Genomic DNA, 22,131 nt, shown 5'->3' on the forward strand with positions numbered 1-22,131 from the left:
AAAAAAGAACAGGTAACCATCTTATTCCTTGTCTGAATAGTTCTGTTAAAATTAATAAATGCAAATTGTTCAAGGTAATATGATCTACTGTTTAAAGAAAGTTTTTAAAAATTTTCTCCTCAGAAACTAGTAAAGTGGACTATGTCCTTTTTCAAGCTGCCACAGCCATAATGGAAGCAGTTGTCCGAGAGTGGATTCTCTTGGAAAAGGGTAGCATCGAGTCACTGCGAACATTCCTTTTAACCTATGTCTTACAAAGGCCTAAGTAAGTACATACAGGAGGTACTGCTAAAATATCTTTGCTGAGCTTATGTGTCTGTTCTTTTAGGGATTTTTTTGTTTTTTAGTGATAAATGTTTGTGGCTAAGCTCTATGTGGGACTCATATTTTAAAAACTCATACATGGATGATTTTAGCTTATTTTGTTACTTAATGAAATAATACCTTTTATTTAAGCTTGCAATACTAGGTTTTGTTTCTTTGAAAAGACACTGCTAAATGTTAGGGATTTTTGTTATTGAGTTCTGAAGAATTTGGTTGTAAATAAAAGTTGATCATAGACTCAGTGAAAATCCTTTATGTTTATTTGTTCTTGTTTTGGTGCTTGGTAGGCGTGATCATTTCTTTTAACATGTTTTAAATTTAGAATGGTATTATGATATAGGTGAGTATCCCAAAACAGAGGAGAGCAGAGTGTTACATATGTGAGGGGTCTTCAGAAAGTTCATGGAAAGATTATTTTATCTTTTAATTCTATTTTTCTATGAACTTTTTGAAGTACCCTCATGTATGTACACAGAAATGTGCATAGAAAAGGTCCTGTAAGACAAAGAACCAAATTCTTTAACAGCTTCCTTTGAAGGAAGGGATGAGGTTTGAGGAATGGGGTGAATCTGAATTTCTTCTTACCTGATACACATCTGTGTTGTTTACACATTTTACAAGAGTGTGTACATTTATTGCTTGTATGATTTTTTTTTAAAAGTAGGAAAATTGTCAGCTACACAGCTCTTGAGGAGAAACTGATATACTACTTACCATTTTTTTAAAGTTCCCTGATAATGAATATTCTTCTAAGAATAGGCAATGCACATTGTACGTTTGCTGTTTGTGCAGTTGAATACTTTAGATATCCATTTCCAAAGTCAGTGGAAAAAAGTTTGCTATTTAATCAGAAGTGCATCTACTGTATTTAGGAATGGTAATTAATGGCAATAAAGGTATGCATGAAACTTTAAATCTTTAGAACATACTGTCATGTATCTGTTCCTATTCCCTGTTCACCAGCAGTCTCTGAGTTCATAATATTTAGTAATGATTACTGACATGACTTCAATACTTACTTAACTGCTAACTGCTTTACACACAAAAAAATGTGAGAGAAAAAAGCCAAGGTTTACTTAGCCCATGAACATTAAAGGTTTAGTGGATAATGCCTCCTGTAGGTGAGTGGATACGTGTGTGAGAAGGGTATGGCGTATTTTTTCTGGTTTTAATAGAATGAGGAAGACTTGCTCCAGGTTTTAAAAACTTTCCTCTTCTCTTTCAGCTAGATTGATTAGTTGATTGATTCGTTGTTTTTTGTTTATTTGTTTGATGAGGCCATTTGCATGTAATACTAGCTGCCCTTTTATTATTTCCGTTTGACTACATTTGCTAGACCTGACAGGACCGTTTTCTTTTGACCCCTCTATATACAAAGAAAGTTAAATACAAGTGAGAAGTTTTGACAGTGTCAGCAAGTTTTCGTTGCATTATTTTGTCCATATTTTTTGCATACAGTGTATGTAGTTTGCACACATCAAAATTTCTATCACAGGTTGCAGCCATGGAAAAGATACATATTTTGTTGAATTTTACTAAAAATGATACTTGTTTTGATCTTTATCCTAGTAAAATATTTTGAATCAGTTTTGATAATGTGTGTTTTGTTGAACGGAAGTCAAGAGAAACCTTCACATTTCTATAATAAAAGAAAATAAACCTTAAGGCATCTGTATTTATAGGAGTTTGTATATGGGATGATTTAAAAAAAATTTTTTTTTGGCTCCAAGGCCTAAACTGTTAAAAGGGTTTTCTGAAGAGTAGTCTATTTATGTAATCTTGGGAAACTGACGTAAAATCTCTCTAATATTCTGTTTTCTTACCTGTAGAATAGGGACTTGATACCCACCTTGTTTGCTTGCCATCAGGATTACATGAGACAGTTCTGAGCACAGTGCCTGGTGGGGAGTGAGAGCTCCAGCTGCTGCAGCCTTCGTCATCCAGACCAGCCTCTGTAAGGGGTCAGGCTCAGCAGGAGAGCCTCTGGACAGCTAGGCAGGTTCTCTTCCCTGGGGCTGCTTGGTCCATCACAACCTGTCCCCCGACACTTCCAGCCTGGGAACCACTGCCCTCTGGAAAGCTTGTGACAGAATTTCATTGTGTATATGTGTGATCTCTGGTATGATCCAAAACAATCTCATTCTTAAATAATTTTGATTCATTCAGAAGCTATTCTAGAGTTGACTGTAGGGTTCCACATTGATATAGCTTGCTTATATATTTTCTCCCAAACTCTTATTTTGAAAAAGTAAAAAACTTTCAACAAAGTTGGAAGAATAGTACAATGAACACACACATACCCTTTTCCTAGTAGAGGCTCAGTTAACATTTTGTCACATTTGATTTCTCTCAGATATATAGCATTTCTCTGCCAAACCATTTGAGAGTATGCCACAAACATTGTGATACTTCATCCTTATATCAGCATGTCTCTCCGAAGAGCATAATCTCAATACTATTGATACTATTGATATAATTCATATATTTATATTATCTATTATAGCTTAGATTCCATATTCTTAGGTCCCCAATTGTCTGAATAATGTTATTTATATCCTTTCCCCTTTTTATAGGTTATTATTATTTTTCTTTTGTATTGCAGTCTATCTCCCCTTTCAGATCTCTTAATATTTGCTTTATATATTTAGGTATAGTAGGGTTTTTTTTGGGGGGGGGGCTGCCTGGTACGGGGATCCAAACCTTTGACCGTGGTATTATAAGGCTGAGCTCTAACCAACTGAGCTAACCAGCCAGCCCTGAGATTATTTTTTAAATTCAGGATTTAACCACAGATTACACATTGTATATAGTTGTCATCTCTCTTTAGTTTCTTTTAATCTAGAATTATTCTGCCCTTTGTGATCTTTCATGACACAGATTTTTATCTTGTTGAATGCCCTACAATGTGGACGAGAGTCAAGTTAAAAGTTTTTGGCTTATTACATAGGTAGAATACTACAGGTTTTGTAGTATAGACTACTACCTAAATAACGTGTACTTCAAAGTACATGCACAGAATTTTTTCTTTCTTTTGTATTTTTTCCTCCTAATTGAGGTAAAATTTATAGAGAGTGAAATGCACAGTGCCCTGTTTTAAAGAGGTACATATATCATAGTGCTTGAGAAAGGACTTGTACCCCACTTCTGCCACTTAACTCTGTGACTTGGGCAAATTACTTCCTGTGCATTACTTCTCTGGTTATTAAATGGAGTGCATAATAGTGCTTAATATTGTTGTGAGGATTGAATGTGTTAATTTTCGTGAAGTTAGTTTATATAAAGCCTTGCATATCATAAGCACTCAATGAATGTTAGCTATTACTTATTTTCATAATAATTTCTATTTCTTGTCAGTAGAGATATATATAAGTAGCTTTACATTTATTTCTAGTAGAAGTCTTCAGATTTATGTACATTTTCTAGTAGTAATCAGTGTATATAAATCTGTTCTGTCTACCCAGAAGTTCAAAAATTCCCTTTGGTCAGCTAACTTACGCATAGTAGGATCTCTGTACTTTTTGCTTAATGGTTCAAGTCTATGTTTTGAAGGAATATTTTTCACTTCATTCTTGACATATGGAGACATGTTCGTTCGTTTGCATAAATGTCTAATAAATGCCCACGATGTGGCAGGCAATGTGCTTTTCGTACTCTAGTGCTTAGAGTGGGCGGCTGATCTGGGAGATAGAGTCAAACAGTAATGACAGATGCATCATGTCATGGGAGGGTGCCGTGGGAGCCCTTAACAACAGCTTTCTGGAGAGAGTAACATCACAGTCCTGGCAGAGGGAATAGAAGTTCAGAGGCCTGGAAGTGCAAGAGCATGGAGCCAGGAACTGAAAGAAGATCAATACATCTGCAGTTTTGAGTGTGTGTGGACAGGGTGAAGCCCAAGAGGGGAGCAGGCACCTGGCCATGCAGGGTCTTATAAGTGGGTGACCATATAATTTATGTCCAAATGGTGACACGTTTGAGAATGAAAACAAGCACTATTAATAATTATGTTGGGCAGCAGGTAAATTGGGACTGTCCCAGGAAAGCCAGGACGGGCCCCACTGCTTATAAGTCGTGTTAAGGAGTTTGGGTTTTTCCCAAGGGCACAAGGTGGTTGTATCTTTGCGGCATTCTAGAGGCTGGGTTATAAAGGTCAGGGTTATATTTTCTGAGCCTTACCTTTAAGGAGAGGTTGGGAAAAAGGCAATTAAGTCTCTGTCCTTGTGTTGAATGGCCTTTATAGAATGCCTCAACCTGATATGGGTGCTTCTGCTGTCATGCATAGGAACAGAATCCAGATAAGAAATCTTAAAAGTTTTTTTAGAATTTGTGTTTCCATAATGTTGTATCTTGGATAGCTAGTATGTTGCCTTTTCATGATAAAGGGAAATGGGACTTATGAATATACTACTGATTGGAGATGGATGTTAAATCAGAGTATATCTCCAAATCAATGGATTTATTGATATGTTTCCCTCAAATGTTTAACAGGGAACTAACTTACGTCTATTGAACATGGACTTAAGCAGCTGCCACTTACGTAGTGCTTAGTATGTACTGGGGACAGTTCTAGGAACATTTAGTTCTTACAATAACCCTCTTAGTGTTATCCCCATTGTACAGTTGAGAAAGCTGAGGCTCTGAATGCTGTCTTGCCCAGGGTCAGACAGCCAGTAAATAGCAGAGCTGGATTTGAACCCAGGTCTCCTAGCTTTGTAGTCTGTATATAACCAGTAGGCTTTACTACTCTCACATGTAAGCGATGTTATTAGTAGCTTCTGGCATACTGAGAAATTTGGGAGTATTTTTATATTAGATTTAGGTAAACGTTTTCACAATGATTTTTGTGTTTTACAGCCTCCAAAAGTATGTTCGGGAACAGATTCTATTAGCAGTAGCAGTAATTGTAAAACGAGGATCATTAGATAAATCAATTGACTGCAAAAGCATTTTTCATGAAGTCAGCCAGTTGATAAGTAGTGGCAATCCCACTGTGGTAAGTGTGCTGTTTGTATTTATAAATATTAAAAATTTTTTTTATTTTGTATTACACAAATAGCATTATAGCAAAGGTAAATGGATAGCTACATAAAAGGAAAAGTGTACAAACTAATAAAGCAAGCAATTTTCATTTGTTTAGGTTTTTCTTCCTGTGTTTTTTTATATGTGTACATAATATAGATATGGTGTACTTTGCTTTTTCATTTGATTCTGTGTTTTTCCATGTTGCCTTTGTGTTCATCATCATCATTTTAACGGTTGTAGATATAAGCTAATATGCCATAATATTCTAACTATTTCTATTGAACATTTTTTCCCATTTTTAATAAACCTTTGACAACTACTAGTGATAACAGAAATGTTTAAATAAAATGTAAAAGCATACCTGACATAAAAATCATTAAATCTGTCATGTTCAGGTCAAGGTGTATCATGACTTCCAGATGTCATTATCAACAGAACAAAACTGAGGCTTTTATTCTTGACTAAATTACTGTGAGCAGCATGATTTTGCACCCCTTCCAGTCTCCTGTCCACCTTTCAGAGAACTAGAGATGTGCTTGGAGAGTGGTTGTTTGGTTGTAGTCACTGTCAGAAGCAGGAGGGGCTGGAGCTGGTGTAAATGGTCAGCAGTGATTGTTGGTTTGAACTATTGACTTTTGATATTTGACTTGTGTAGAATTGGGGTTGGTAATACCTGGCCAATCTGATTCTCAGGTGCTAAGTCTTTAAATATTTTGGGTGTTTTTTTCACCTTCACAGTTCTTTTCTTCAGTCATTTGAAAGATAAAGGTATGTGTGTAACGCTATACACCTTACAACTCTTTATGAATTCCTTTACCTCTTCAGTGGCCACTCAGTAAGGGGTGTGGTTTTAATGATAAATGGGATGCTTTGAGGTAAAGATGTAGATGTACATTTTAGGAGGGCCATGTACATTGTGCGTTGCTTCCCACAGTGTCTCGGATCTCTTCTCACCACCCCCTTGCAACCTTTTACCAAGTGTGGCTGTGCGCTCACCTTGTAGCTCCAGCCATCTGCCTTCCACTCTGGCTGGGACCCACCCTGACCACCAGGGACCTAGACTGAAGGAATCTTGTCAGGACTTTGGAACTTACTATGACATACCCTAAGTATTTTTTGTTTTTTCTTTGGAATTCACCAGGGGTCGTGTGTGTGCGCGCGTGCGCACGTGTTTGTGTGTTTGTTTTTTCTTATCAACTTGATTGAGGAATAATTTACATGAATTACTGCATCCATTTAAAATGCACACTTCATTTAGTTGTGATAGTTATGTATATTGGTGAACTACCAACACAGTTAAGGTTCAGAACATTTCCATATATGTTTTGATTTTTGATTTTGTGGATTATTGTGTTTTATGCCATTTTTGTGGCAGATTTCCTCGAGTCATTCTGTCTAATGGAACTTTCTGTGTTGATACAGATGTTCTGTATCTGTAGTCTCCAATATGTAGCCACTACAGTAGCCCCATGTAGCTTTTGAGCATGTTAAATGTGGCTATTGTGACTGAGAAACTGAGTTTTTAGATTTATTTAATTTTAATTAATTTAAATTCAAATAGTCACATGTAGCTAGTGGCAACCATATTGGACAGTGAAGTTCTAGAGACTTTGGTAATCCAAAAGTCTGGTTTTATGCCCTTTTTACTTAATCTCATTGTGAAATTTAATTGTTTATATAAAAATAACAACTTCAAAAATGTGCATGTTTGAATCATTACGTGTTATAAGTCATTGTGGTTTTTGTTTTATGTAGTGGGAAGATTTCTTGAAAATAAGCCCCTAATAAGAGTCTATTTAAAATGTTAGATGTAAAATTATTTGTGAGCTACTTTTTTTTACTTGTATTACTCTTTACAGTTTCAAAGATCTCTCTTTTGGTAGACATGGTCTCCATTTCTGATGAAGAGCTTTGCTCTTGAGATGCTGTTGCTTCTGGGATGCCTGCATTAGTTGTGTAATGGTAATCTTGTCATTTGTGTGGATTTTGTTAGTATTTGCTTCCAACTAATGACGTGCACTATCCAGTGGTGGCTGTCATGGATGGCCGAGGGGAAAAGAAGTGGTGGACACAAGTAGCTAAAACTAGCAGGGAAAGGGTTTGGAATTGAGGCTGCTACTTGGAAATGTTATCCTAGCCCCTAATGTTCTGAATCAAGTTACTCGTCATATTTTAGATTTTACCTAAGGACATCTTGTTTCATTTTGACAGGGAGTCTGGCTCATTGCGATGGACTTAAAGTATTTAAGCTTGCAGAACTTTACTGGCAGTTTTGAGACCTGTTTTTGACTAATGCCTTTCCCTTGTTAGTTTGGTGCTCATTCCAGCTGGGATTTCAGTACTGAGGCAGAATTTCTGTCGCCTGCCTTCACCCTCACAAGTAGCTTCTTGGGACTGGGCCTCTGCAGAGGATCAAGAGTCCTTTGCCTCCCTCAGGGAGGAGCACATACTCAGGAATTGAGTTCTCTGCTTCCTCTTCCTTAGAGTAATTTGACCCAGCAGAAACGGTAGTCCCACTGCAACCTGGCAATTGGGGTTTCTGAGCCCCTGAAACAACGGATGTTCTGAGAATGACTGGAACAGATGTAGCTATTTAGTTAGAGAAAATTTAGCTCTATTCACAGTGTATATACTTTGAAAATAGCTGATAAATTTACTATTCTCATGAAATACTACAAAGATTTTTTGAAAGTCAAATTTTTAATATTAGGGCTAAGAACTTTTATAGTAGTAGGAAATTGATAGTGGGAGATGGAATTTAATTTCAAGATTGCAGGATGAATTTATTTTGGTGACCACATTGAAAACTTATAAAACATTCTCTACATTTCTACAGCAGGTTAAATGCACACCCTGTGGCCGTCCCTATTTGTCCTTGCCCAGCAGCTTGAAACTAGCTCATCGGGCAGGTCTAAAAAAATGAGATTCCAGACCACTAAAACATTTTAGTATATCTTCCTTCTCGGCTATTAAGAATTTATGGGAGTGGGTCAAGAGTTTACTTAAGATTTTCTTAGTCTCAGACATGAATAGCAATGGAAGAGAGGCATAAAGCCTCAGTAAGAAAGTAGAGTGATAAAATGATCAGAACATTGATCTAGTGAGAAGAAATTATTAACTGTTGATTTTCTATAATTGGAGAAAGGGTGGACCTCATGAACTGTTAAGTTAGGTAAGTAACATTTCCCTCACACCTCTTCTAAAATGATGCTTCCACCAACCTTCATTGGCCAGAAACTGTATGCGGCCCTTCCCTGTTTAAGAGTATTGGGTTTTGGTGGCCCATTCCTCTGCACTAGTCTCATGTACATGATTATACAGGTTTAGGGGCAGTGAGGTATAACAGAACACTGATTTTGGATTCACACTTTGGTTTAAATCCCAGCTTTGCCATTTGCTATCTACCTAACTTGAACAAATTATTTAACTTCTCTAGGGATTAATTCACTAATATGTGAAATAAATGTGATGATATTCACTTCAGGGGGTTCTTGTTCACCAAGTGTTTGTACTATGTTCCCTGTAGTTTCTTACACCTTTCTTTTTAGAATCTTGGGAAGTGAACTATAGTAAATCATTTATTTCTCCATCAAGCAATATATTTTAAGTATTGAAAAGCAGAAGAAAGTATTTATGCTGTTATGCGTGAGTGAAAACTAATAATTTGTGTATTTTAAAAAATATAGATAACCAACACATTAGCTTTCCTTTAAATGCTTTATGTAGTATCTTACAGTCTTGATTCTCTACAGGTAGTTTTATGGAAAGATTACATCTAATTCATAAAATATGAGTTTTCTAAGGAGATAATTTTTTTAGACACAATACAGTTTTCCACGTATTGTGATGTATTCTTAGTGTAATTCTGCATGTACGATTATTAAGTTATCTTATGTCTGTCTTTCGATTATTAAGTTATCTTATGTCTGTCTTTGTGGGGAGGCTGTTTTCCTTCCATGATTGTGAAGGTTACCACGGTCACTTCATCTCAGTTTGCAATAGTGTCAGACATGCTCTCAGTACTAATTTGAAAAGGATATGGAAACTTTCCTTCCTAGGAAGATTAGCTACATTAAAAAAAATTTTTAAGCTAACATTTAAGCTAAAATTTTAATCTATTTCATGGTTGTCTTATTTCCTTTGAAAGTGGCAGGCATATGTTAAATCACTTTTAAAGCTTTTTAATTTAGCATGTAAGCCTCCCTTCCTCCTCTTTGCCATGCTAGTGAGAAGTGGGTGAGAAATTCACTTGTCTACAGCAGCGCTGCCCCTGGAGTGATAGCCAAGTTAATCTCTCTTATCACAAGTCTCATTGATGTTTGCTTAGAAGAGCAGCTGGAAGTCTGCTTTATGTATGGCAACCTTTCATAAAGTTTATTCTTGGTAATAAAGCTCCTGGGGTAAGAGCCAGGCTATTATAAGAGACAATCCTCTCTCTGAACCAGAGTTTTATTTTGTCAGCTGGAGTTAGTGTTTGAGTATCTTGTGCTTGTGACAGTAAGCTGGTGAGTAAGGCAAGCTATCTCTGAAGAGCATTTTTTCACTAGCATGAAATTAATGGCTTTTGTTAGAAATGAGAATGCTGCTGTACAACCTTTAATGTGAAAACAAGAATTACTTTAATTGTTGGCCAGTGAATTAATCTGTGAATTTTTAGTACTTCAATGAAAGAAGATGTATCAGACTTTTTCATAACCTTTCGACTTCATTGCATTGTCTTCTACTTGTTTTATATATTTAACTTTTCTCTTTGAAATTTATAAGTTGCTTAAAAAACAGGGAACACATCATGTATTTATTTTCCACCTGCATTGTGTTAACATAGTGTTGGGCATAAACACTGATTCATTAATCCAAGCAACATTTACTGAGCATCTGTTATACTGCTTTAATGATGCTTTAGTTCTGGCTCTCTTTTTAAGCAATAACTTAACTTATCTTGTAATTTTAATTCGGTGGAATGTAGGTAACAGTCAAGAGGTAGGACCAAAAAAGCCAAAATAGGCAGTGGTTATTTTTTATGATGATAATAAAAATGCTGTTGCCACTTTACCTTATCTTATCATAACCTGCTACATTTACATGCATTATTTAATTTGAACCTTAGGGGAATCATATGAATTAGGCAGGGTAGAGGGTAGTAGTCCTTTTTTTTATAGATGAGAAAGCTGAGGGCAAGATAAAGTGCTTTGCCCATAGTCCTTTGAAGTATGAAATCTTGAACTGTTAGAATCCAGATTTTCTGACTCCCTGGTCTAAATAGTAGAATTCTTGTAATGAACTCCTAAGAGTCCTGCGGGGTGTTTTTATTTATTATTTTTTTTTACGTATAGTTTTAATAAATTTTGTTTGGTTTCTAACTTGTTGGCAAATGAAAATGATCAATTTAGAATTACCTGTTAGTGGTAGTCAAATTGCCAGCAGCGGTGTGATAGACAGCAACAAAGGCTGATTGAGAAAAGCTGTGAAGCAGTCATAAATCAGAGGGCACTGGGGATCTGGCGCCACTTTGTCAAAGAGTGTAAGGCTCCTTATGTTGTAGTAGCTTCCAGCTAGTCACTTTATTGTAACAGCATGTAAGAATTGCCATAGAAATAACTCTTCTGAAGAATTTACAGGAAGTTTTATAAAAAATATTTTATGGCTGCATTTAGAAAATTAAGAGACATTAACTTAATTCTTTATGATCTTGGACAATTGAGGCATTGTATTAACCTCTTAAAAGTTTAAGATTTGGACTAATGGTATTTTGTACTGGTCAAATCCCTGTTAACTTCAGTCTGACAATCTCATACTGCTTATCAATCAGTCAACTCTGATCTAATTTCACTGAATTTATTTTTGAAATTATTCTATTTCACTTAAATTAGCTTTTGTTTCTGACCCGCTTAAACATCCGAGTCACTGTTTCTATACAGAATAATATCTAGCCCTGACTGACAAAGGGCAGAGAGGTAGCAGTTGAAGGTTCTGGTCGGTAAAGGGGGAGTTAGGACCATTGAGACCTAAAAGTCTGGAACAAGCAGACAGGAGCCTTCCACAAGGGGAAGAAAGACTGAAGCTTTTGATTTCTCCTAGGCAGATTTAATGCTTTTCCCCCTTTCCTCTTTCTCTGTCCTGGGAAGGAGCTGGCCTCTGTTCTCCCTTGGGAGTTCAGTTCTGGCTTGCTTCCCTATCTACTATACAATGTGAGTAACTTCATTTTGAGGGGATTTAATTGATAATTAAGTTCTGAAAATGAGTAAACATATTTGGAAGTAAGTCTCAGGCATTTTGTGGTATGTTTAATTCCCTTACCGTATGAGTAGGGAGAAATACTTTGTTGATATGTATGGAAATACTTTGCTCTCATGATGTATAATTAATTAATTCATCATTCTCCAGGAATCTCCATTCATTTGACACCTTTGAGCCAGAACAGTATAGTGTGATTAATGTTTATGATGCTAATCTCATATTCTTACAGGACTTCCAAATTAAGGAGAGATTAAACTGGTTTCTTTGAAAATATCTTACTGAATTTTAGTTCTTTGAAAAGTGATAATTTTAGGTATGGCTAAAACTAGAATATTTGATTTCTGTTTATTACCTCTAATCATGCTGTATAGTAATTTGTTTTATGTATTTCTTAAGTCTTTAAGTGATACATTTGAATAGAATGCACTTGTTCTTAAAGATTTCTTATTTCATAAGCATAGAGTGGAAAAAGTAGAATATAAAACAATACTAATGGGTCAATAACAATTATATATAGATGTATATCAATGCATTAAAAAAAATAGAAAGCTGTAGATAACTTGCAGTAATAACCCCTGGATGGTCGGATTGTAGGCAGTTTTATTTTCTTTTTGCTTTTCTATACTTTGTATTTTTTGAAGATGAAGATATATTATTTTTGTAGGACGAAAAATTGTTTAAGAACAAAAAGATTCTTATGTCCAGGGACCTAAGTCTGTAATAAGAGCGCATTTTGTTCATAATTCTCATGTTAAGAATGTACTTGCTTTTATGGGTGAATTTGTACTTCATTAATGTGAAAGTTTGCTGTTTGGGAGGGATATATTTATTGTACAACTTAAAAGCAATTTCATACCCCTGGGGGCTCCTCATTTGTCTGCTGAGGTTTGTAGTTGAACGAGACTGGCTTAACAATCCTTCCTTCTTCTGAGCAGTAGTGACCCTGCGGGGGCCCCCTGTCTTGCCCTGCCCCTTTCCTTCACTCAGTTCTTTCACATCTTGACCATAGACACGTATCTGTGATCTTAGGGAATGTTTATTTCACTCGAAAGTAAAGCTTTATTGTGAGTACATGTTATTTTAATCATCACTAGACATGTGTTACTGACAATTTAAATATGGTCATAGTTTAAAAATACGCTGTTTTGTGGTGAATGCACTAAAAAACAATCTATGTCAAGTTGGAAACTGGAAAATTACTATAGATGATTTATTTGTAAGATAACAGTTTATTTTTAATGAGTGCTTCTGGGTTCTTTTTAGCTTGAATGTTTTTATGTCAATCACATGTAAATTCTGTTTTCTGTAGGTTGATTATCTCATCTGAGATTCTGAAATTAATTTCCTTTTTTAGAAAGACAAGTTTTGATATAACAACCACAATTATTTGAAGTTGATACAACAAGCAAACAGAAAGGACATTGTTGGGGGGGAGGGAGGAGGGAGGGAGGTTTTGGTGATGGGGAGCAATAATCAGCTACAATGTATATCGACAAAATAAAATTTAAAAAAAAAAAAAGAAAGACAAGTTTTCTCAGACATTTAGATATTTGTTAATAGTGTTCTAGTTACTGAAGTTTTATTCAGAAAGAGTAAGTGAAAAGCTAAGGCTAAGACTTATAAAAAATAAGGGGTTACTAAAAGTTGTTTTCAGAATAATAGGATCTTGAAGGTAGCTTTTTCCTCTGAATTTCATTAATTTGATTTAATACCTACTTTCCTCACCAAAGCCCAGCTATATTTGAAAATCATGTTCATAGTTGATCTGGATGTTATTTAAATGTGTCTGTAAAGTGTTGATTGCTGGCACTTTAATTATTAATCACTATCTGAAAAGAAAGCCATTTTTTTAAATTACAGTTTTATTAACTAAAAAATGATTGTACTTGATGAGTTTTTAAGATCCCTTTTAACTGCAAGGTGACGCGAGCATGTGATAAACTGTTTTCTCTGTTAGAGGTTTTAGTGCCTGATTTCCAGACCATGTGTCTTCCTCTCCCTGTGCCTAGGGCCATGCAAAGACAGTTAAATAGGCCCATGTTTCTTGGAGATTTGGGGATCTGAGGATGTTTTTATATCTAAACAAAGGTATGTTTTGAAGTAAAATTACAAAGTGTGTGTGTTTAAGATAAACCAGGAACATTCAAGAACTTTTATCATTGTAGAAGTCACCGTTGGTCATACCGTCATATTCCCCAGAGAATTTGTTTTACTTCCTCATTGTAGAAAAGTCTGGAAAACTCTTTTAATGTATGGGGTAGTGTGCCTTCCATAACATTAGTTATACAGTCATGCTTATCTTAGTTGACATTAAAAAGCCAATAGGAATTTAATTATATATTACATTTTTTAGAGGAAAATTTCAGACATGCAGAAATAGATAAATAGTATATTTGGTCACCCATGTAACTATCACTTAACTTCAACAAGTATCAACTCATGCTAATCTTTAGGAATTTAATTTTATGTATATTTGCTAAGATTTGCCAAGATCAGCATCTGTAGGGTCAAGGTACTGACATCAGAAGCATTTCTGAACAAAGATGTTGCAGTTGCTGGGTGGAAAAGACTGGTTCAGCTGTTGTATAAGCTTGCATAAATAGTATCGTCTTGACTTTAATCTTTCGGTTGTTCAGAGGTAGTGTGCATATTTCTGTTTCACTCCTGGAAACATGCCAAAATAATTTGTATCCTTCTCTCCATCCTTGGTACCTTGACTTTAAACAGTCTGTGAATAAAATCAGTCAATATTAGGAGCCTGTTGGATAGAACCAATGAAAAGGAAAATCTTCAGTTTGATTTACAAAACTTTTGGGTACTAACTGGTTAATATTTTGGAGATAATAAAATCGGTTTCACTTTCATCTGTTTGGGAATGCATTTTACAGACATCAGAACAAAAAGTCAGACAGACTTGGGTTCAAATCTCAGCTGGCTTTAGGTAATTACTTACCCTCTCAGGTTTTTCAAATGTAATATGGGGGTATGGATTGTTGTGCGAATTAAATGAAATAATACATCCAATACTGATTATTTTAAAATATCATTTGAATTCTACTACTGAGCATGTGTCCTGAGTTCATGTGTTAGATGGATTTGTGTAACTTGGGTCAAGGAAGTACTATTAACACTTAACAGGCCACTTAGAAAGGAGAGCTAATCTTTATTTTCTCATATCTAATTTTCTAACTGCTACTTAGAAAATCTAAAGATATAACAGAAGATCTAAAGGTAGAGAGAAAATGTTCTATTATGCTTGAACAAATATTGTATTGAAACATAGCATTCAAAAAATAATTCCTCACAATTATTTCTTATCAAATAATTACAGCAAACTCTGGCCTGTTCTATTCTAACTGCACTATTAAGTGAATTCTCAAGTTCAAGTAAAACTAGCAACATTGGGCTGAGTATGGAATTCCATGGTAACTGCAAAAGAGTTTTTCAGGTACTCATATTTTTGTTCCTGTAGTTTAATTATTGGATCATTCACTTTTTACTCAATCTATTCCTAATGGGGTGAGAACATTTTTTTCTGTGGTTATTCAACAGAAATAGTACCTGAGGATTTGTGTTGTGGTTTCATAGAATATAGTAAAGTGATAGGTTTGGAGAACGTAGTCGACAGTTTAAAAATTACTTGTTTAATTCTAGTCTATAAACAAAACAAAAGGAATACTAATACTAAAAAAGAAGCTTAGTTTATTATTTATTTCTTATTGTGTTTAGATACAATTAATTCAATTGATGGGATTCTGCTGGCCTTAAAAATAGGACTGGCAGAATGCCAAAGAGAGCCATGTATTTAAAGTGTTATTGCAGATGGTGTGGGCTCTTTGTTTCGTATGTATTGTTTGGCTCTGGACTCAAGTTATGTGAAGGCATTGGCTTAAATCCTAGGGCTGTGCACTATAGCAACTGATTCCTCCAGCTCTGCAGTGGTTGTCAAAGACTGTTCTCTATGGAGTAGCATTTATATTACAATAAATGTATTCCTACTGGTCTCTCACTTGGAAGCATACAGTGTTGAAAATTAGGAGTAGAGGCCTAAAAATGGAAAATGTTCTTAAGGAAATAGTGTTTTCCATTGGAAATTTTAAGGTTTTTGTTCGTTTTTTTTTATGGTTCTAAAAGGGAATACATTTTGAGTAAGTTTTCGGTACAACAGTATTTGTGATTTATTGACTAGGAAGAAGACCTTCGCCAGATCTTCATGTTAACTGTTGAAGTTCTGCAGGAGTTCAGCAGGCGGGAGAACCTCAATGCTCAGATGTCTTCAGTATTTCAGCGTTACCTTGCACTTGCCAATCAAGTTTTGAGCTGGAACTTTCTTCCTCCAAATTATATCCTTTAAATAACTGAATACTGAATAGTTTATTTGTGGTAATTTTCATAGGTGAATTAATGACTTTGGTACAAAGTCATTTATTTCTGCAGGTTTTGCAAAACATGTTGATAGAGAATTTTTTTTTTTTATAAGAAATGGAATTTAATGTCTTTTATTTTATAATGCCACAATGCAGTGAACTAATTGGAAGATTTAAAATTTCATTTACTACTTTGTAGAAGAGGGTTGAATACACAAGATTTGGTGAATGATAGGCTGTTGCTAACTTAGGAATAGCAATATTCCTTGGGAAAGGAGAGGAAAAGGTGGAAAGTGCAATTTTATGAAGAAATTATGAATCATTTTCTCCTTGGATGTATAATTACACTGGATTTTTTGACTGACTTTCCTTAAGGCTAGTTTGGAGTGCTAATTTAATCTTTATGGATGGCAATATTGTTCAAGTGTAGATGATGAGTTAGTAATGTGTTTTTTCTTTGAAGGCCTTTACCAATATAAAAACATGAACATTTCATTTTTAGGGAATTATTTGTTGGTAATACAAAATAAGTTTAAATGGATTATCTATATCTGCTTTTTTAATCAGTTACTAAAGTGGAGAAATTTGTATTTCAAAAAGCAGTTCCTTAAAGTTCATGATTTACTCTTCGTAAAAATCTGCTGCCTATCAATAGATTGAAAGCAATAATATACAAGGGTACTTCAAAAAGTTCGTGGAAAAAAAGAATTAAAAGATAATATGAATTTTTTCATGAACTTTTTGAAGTACCTTTGTGTAGTATCTACCCATAAAGTTAGACAGACCTGGATTCAAGCCCCAGTTGATCTTAGGCAAATTATTTCTTTGAGTCTGTATTTTTCCAAATGTAAAATGGGGGTATGGATTGTTGTGTGAATTAAATGAAATAATACTTTTTTTTTTTTTTTTTTTTTTTGTCGTTTTTTCGTGACCGGCACTCAGCCAGTGAGTGCACCGGTCATTCCTATATAGGATCCGAACCCGCGGCGGGAGCGTCGCTGCGCTCCTAGCGCAGCACTCTACCGAGTGCGCCACGGGCTCGGCCGAAATAATACATTTTAAACAGTCAGGAGTTAGCTACTGTTTATTGAGCTCTTAATAGCTTCCTTGAATGAACTAGTTCATCATAGAGCTAGCTATCTGTGTAATGCTCTTCTTTCTTGATCTGATACACTCCTGATCTGAAATTTAATATAGAAAATTTAATATAACCTATTCTAGATATCTTTAATCAGTCCCTTCTTGGGGTTCTAGGACGTCTAGTTAGGAGAAAAAGACTGATGATAAGCAAACAGGAAATAGAAACTTAGCAATATTGGAGATTTACAGTGAGACTAATCCTTATTCCAACAGAGCCAAAAGCTACTACATTCATGTACATAAAAGTTAACTAATTGTTTGTAGCTGGTAAAACTGTAGGACTTAAAGGGTTTTGGAATGTAACTTTCTCTTCTGTTTTCAAGTTATTCTATTCATGTGGTAGAAAGTAACTGTAAAAGTCTGTATAGGATGAAGTGACTCCTCAAACCATGGATTCTCCAGTTTTCTTTCCCAAGGGCAGTCACGGTGAGTTGCTGCTTTGTGGGGCAAAGCTTACAGTGAGGCAAACTACTTTCTCCTTTTATCCCTATTCTCTAAACATCTTTCTCCTAATAACCAATTTTGTATTTTCAATATTTTATCTTAATTCTTTTTGATTGTTAAGAGGCACATTTTTTTTAGGTTTGCTTTTTAAAAAATTTCCTCTTTGTGTTGCACTATTATTTTTGCTCCAGTTTCTTTCTTCCTTTTTTTTTTTTTTTTTAAGATGGGAAGGCAGACTTTACGGACTTTATTCAAAGACAGCAATGGTGATAGGTATAGGGACAACTGCGATAAGATCTTGCATTGGGGGAAGGAGATGGGACTCAACTTTCTGCTCCAGTTTTTTGAGTAAAAAAAAGAAAAGAAAAAGATGTTGAAAAATTTTGAGACAGATTTTAAAAGTATCAGGCCATGTGGAGCTATCAAAACATTAATTATACATGTAGGGAAAATCAACGGAAGTTACACTGCATATATTGTAGCCTATTTTAAAGTGTCTGTTTTAGGGGGAAAATGTCGTTGGTGGAGAGTGACTATTTTGTAAAGAGAAACAGTTCTTTGGGAGTTTGAAAACAAAGTTTGTGTAAAGATACACATATAAAATATTTTATAAAGTACTTAGATAAAGCTTTGGGAAACTTGTCATGTGAAAGTAAGTACACCTGTGGTGTTGCCAAAGGAAATAATTCCTTGTTTAAAGAAAGTACATTTTGATCCTGACTTGAGGACATTCTACTTCATGGGTTACAAGTGAGTTCTTATGTGACCTTAGATGTTCATATAGTACAATTTGTTGGCTAACTGGACTACAGCTAAGCATTCCTTCCTTTGAGTGGATTTGTGTTGAGTGCAGGAGAAAGAACTTGGCAGTGGGATTAAACTAAACTACAGGTTTACTGCTAATTAGGGAAATCAGTTTCAAGGAAACCAATTATAATATGACAGCACTAATGACCTTAAATATTAACCAATATAAATATTTAATCCTTGCATTATTTTGTCAGTACATCTCTTTGCATGCCCTAGCTCTACTGCTAAGTCATCCTCGATTGGTTTTCCCAATATGAAATGTTCTGAATAGGCAAATCTATAGCAACAGAAAGATTAGTGGTTATCTAGGTCTGGGGCAGTTGGGAGGAAATAGGAGGTGACTGCTAAAAAAAAAAATGTGTAAAAGCTTACATTTTTTTATGTAGAAGCTTCTTTCTGGGGTGATCACCGTGTTCTAAAATTAGGTCATGGTCATGGTTGCACAATACTGAATACTAAAACCATTAAGTTGTTTGCTCAGTGGGTAAATTGTGTACTATGTGAATTATGTCTCAGTGACACCTTTAAAAATGTTCATTGTGCCAAAGTTTAGGAACTGCTTTACAGGTCAACTGCCCACTGTCAGTAGAATTATGTTACAGAGGGAGATTGGGGGTGAAGGTGAAGTTTTGGGAGACATTCTTACTATGGGGCCATTGAAGTTAAGGAAATGAGAGAGATCATCTGAAGAGAAGCAAAGAGGACCATTGTCAGGACTCTTAGGTGCAACAATAGTTAAAAGCAGGAAAAAGCAAAAGAGGTTGAGAAGGCCAGTTAAGACAAGTGTAGGGGAGAACTAGATAAGAACTATTTGGGAAACAAAGATAGATGAGTATTTCAACAGATAAAGACATGTCTGTTACTGATGGGTAAGATGTAGATTGTTTTCAATCTACATCGCATATCAGTTAAGGCATAGTTGATCATATGGCTGTCTGTTTATGTGAGTGACAGGGGCCAAAGCCCTACGTCAGTGACTGGTAATTGATGAAGTAGAGAGTGACGTGAAGATACATCATGGGGCATCACCTGTGGTAGCTCAAGGGAGCAGGAGTTTGGGCCAAGGGAAGGTTCTGTTTTATACTTTAATCTTTGGAGAGATGGACATGTTTACTGCCTGGGGGAGAAGTCAGGATTTAGGAAAGAGAGGCCAGTGATGTAGATGTTGAGAGAGCCCAGGGCTCAGGTGAAGTGGTGAGGAAGACAGGAAGCTGTGTGTTAGCGTGGGCTGCCTATCCTGACGGTCCAGGTATCTCAGCTCGCAAATGCTGATTTGATCAGCTTTCTCTAGGTTTGTTCAGAAGTGGAGGAATGAAGTGGTAGAAATCAGCATGTGACGGAATTTTAAGGCACATAAGTAGAAAGCCATTGTATTTTCTTCAATCCTCTCTTTTTTGAGTAATCAGTTTTTCCCCCAACTACTGTCTCTTTATACCCTGTATTGTACCTTTTAAAAAGCAAGTAGATCAGTAAGGTCAAGGTCATTAATCAGTGGTAGTCGTATTTGAAGTAATGTATTATCCCTTCCTGAGATATATCTGCTTTACAAAGAAAATACCCAAAAGAACCAGTAAGAAGAATTTTTGACTTTGGGCCATTGGGCAGAAAGGATATTTGGGGAGCAGTTCTTTCAGCCTTAGGTCATAGTTGATTGTCTACTCTGAACTTACCTGTATAGTATTTTAAAAGACATTTTGTTTAATTTGGTAGTTCTTTTCTGTGTCACCCGTTGCTCCCCTCTTGTCTGAGATATGCTACACTACCCATAGTTATGTATCCCACTGTGCTACACTGGAGTTGCAAGTAACTGCGGTAGACGGTAGGGCCCTTGAAGTGGAGGAGGAAGTAAATGGAAGTGCTGTTCTGTTGTTCACTTGTAGCTGGTTGCAGAGCGGAGAAAGAAAGATCTAAGTTGTTTGCTACTGCCTGAGCTGTGATGTCTTTTATTTTCTCTTTCTAAGCCCACAGATTTTTCATTTAGCACGTTTAAATCAGTGCAGGAACAGGAAGGAATGGAATGAACATTAGAAAAAGGTCTCTCTGATGAGGGAACTTGCTTCTACACTTTTTAACTCTTAATTGCTTAGTAATTTTAGGCCAAAGGCATCTCAGAAGCTAAACTTCATGTGCCAGTGGCAGTATTAACAGGTGCCCCTCACCTTTTGGCTCAGTAAGTTAAGTCATATGTATCATTTAGGGCAAGTCTGACTTAGTTATTTTAAATGTAATATTTCTCACTAAAAAATGATTTATTAAAATTATTTAAATACTTATAGAGAAACATATCCATTGAGTTCTTAATTTCATGAACTAGTCTAGGTTATTTCAGTTCAATAAATTCTTAATGAATGCCACTTTTTACAAGGCAATCAAGGACTGTGCTCTGAAGCTCTAAGTTTAATATTGCAGTGTTTGGAAACTGATATTGATGGGAAGATGGTAAGAGAGCTGCCCACCAAATTACATGTTTTTCCCCCGTGTTAGGTTTGAAGGAGAAGTGATTCCTCAAATTACAAATGTGTAGAGAGTTTTGATTTATTAATATCTAAAATGAATTCTTGAAGCTCTTTCTATACATTTAAATTTTGGCAGCAGAGTCATTGTTTTTGGTTTTTTATTAGCTGCTGTTGAGAGAGCATTATGACCATGTGAGTTTTAATCCTTTTACGGATTAAATAAGCTTTGCTTTTGTCATGGGTGGAACTGCACTTCCTACTGTGATCATTTGTCTTTAGCAGATTTTAGTCATTATTTGCACTGGGGAAAATCGTCTATGTAAATCTATTGCTATTAATGCAGAGTCCGTGTTCTACTGACAGTGGGCTGGTAGCATTGTCTTAATAAATATATAAAGATCATGTACATACTCACTGGTAAGTAGTTTCTGTGGTGGACCCCTGTGATCAGCATTGACAATGTGGTTCCACAGCTCAGCCTGAATTGGATTTTTAACTTCCTTGAAAGAGGGAACCATGCTTTTTCTCTTTACATCTGCTTTGGTGACTAGCCATCCTATGCTAGGTAGCCAGTATATTGGAGTAGAATGTGGAAGAGAGCTTGATTACCTGGAAATTCTCTGAACTAACTACCACAGCAGTGTCCGGTTGTCAGGTAGAGTTTAACTGAATGAGAGTAATGCAAATGTCATCTAATTGGGCAAACATTACTTAATGTAGCCTTTTGAATATTTAATCTTAGATTCTCTACTTTTTAAATCCACTTAGGATAGTAAATAGTCATTATACATCAGTTTTACTTCACAAAGCAGAATGAAGTCGGAATTGTCATGTATAGAAAACATTGATTAAGATTTTAAATTGACTTTTAAAATAAGTTAACTAAAATGTGTACTTGATGCATTATGTCTTTTCATTAAAACAACAGTTATTCTTAACTGATAATTCATATTCAAAAACTTATGTTTGTCATTGATAAATAAAAGACATGTGGATGCAACAAAATTTTGAGGTACAAGAAAATACTATTTTTTTCCTTTTTTAAAAAAGAAAAACATTATTGAGATGTAATTCACATACCATAGATGTTACACATTTAAAATGTGCAGTTAAATGTTTTTTTATTCACAGAGTTGTGCAGCTTTCTTCACCATCAATTTTTGAGAGTATTCATCACCCCAGAAAGAAACCCCATACCCTTCAGCCGTCAACTCCTCATTCTCGCCACCCCCCGCCTCCACCCCATCCCTGACCGTGACAACTGTTAATCTACTTTCTATCTCTACAGATTTGCCTATTCTGGGCATTTAATTTAAATGGAATCATACAATACA

General features: G+C 35.5%; 1 protein-coding gene across 4 annotated transcripts in view; it reads left to right on the top strand.

The window, feature by feature from the left end:
- XPO4 (exportin 4) overlaps positions 1 to 22,131 on the top strand; it is a 107,509-nt gene that overhangs the window by 38,121 nt on the left and 47,257 nt on the right. For 2 of the 4 annotated variants that reach the window (XM_063101479.1, XM_063101480.1), the window contains exons 3-6: positions 124 to 265; positions 5,176 to 5,314; positions 14,912 to 15,028; positions 15,770 to 15,923. In XM_063101479.1, coding sequence (XP_062957549.1) covers positions 124 to 265; positions 5,176 to 5,314; positions 14,912 to 15,028; positions 15,770 to 15,923 — 552 coding nt within the window. Of the gene's footprint in view, positions 1 to 123; positions 266 to 5,175; positions 5,315 to 9,784; positions 9,849 to 14,911; positions 15,029 to 15,769; positions 15,924 to 22,131 lie in introns of those variants that run through there. The other 2 variants (XM_063101482.1, XM_063101481.1) reach the window with 2 other exon arrangements.

This window comes from Cynocephalus volans, chromosome 7 (assembly GCF_027409185.1).
Source record: "Cynocephalus volans isolate mCynVol1 chromosome 7, mCynVol1.pri, whole genome shotgun sequence".
Taxonomy (NCBI): Eukaryota; Metazoa; Chordata; class Mammalia; order Dermoptera; family Cynocephalidae; genus Cynocephalus; species Cynocephalus volans.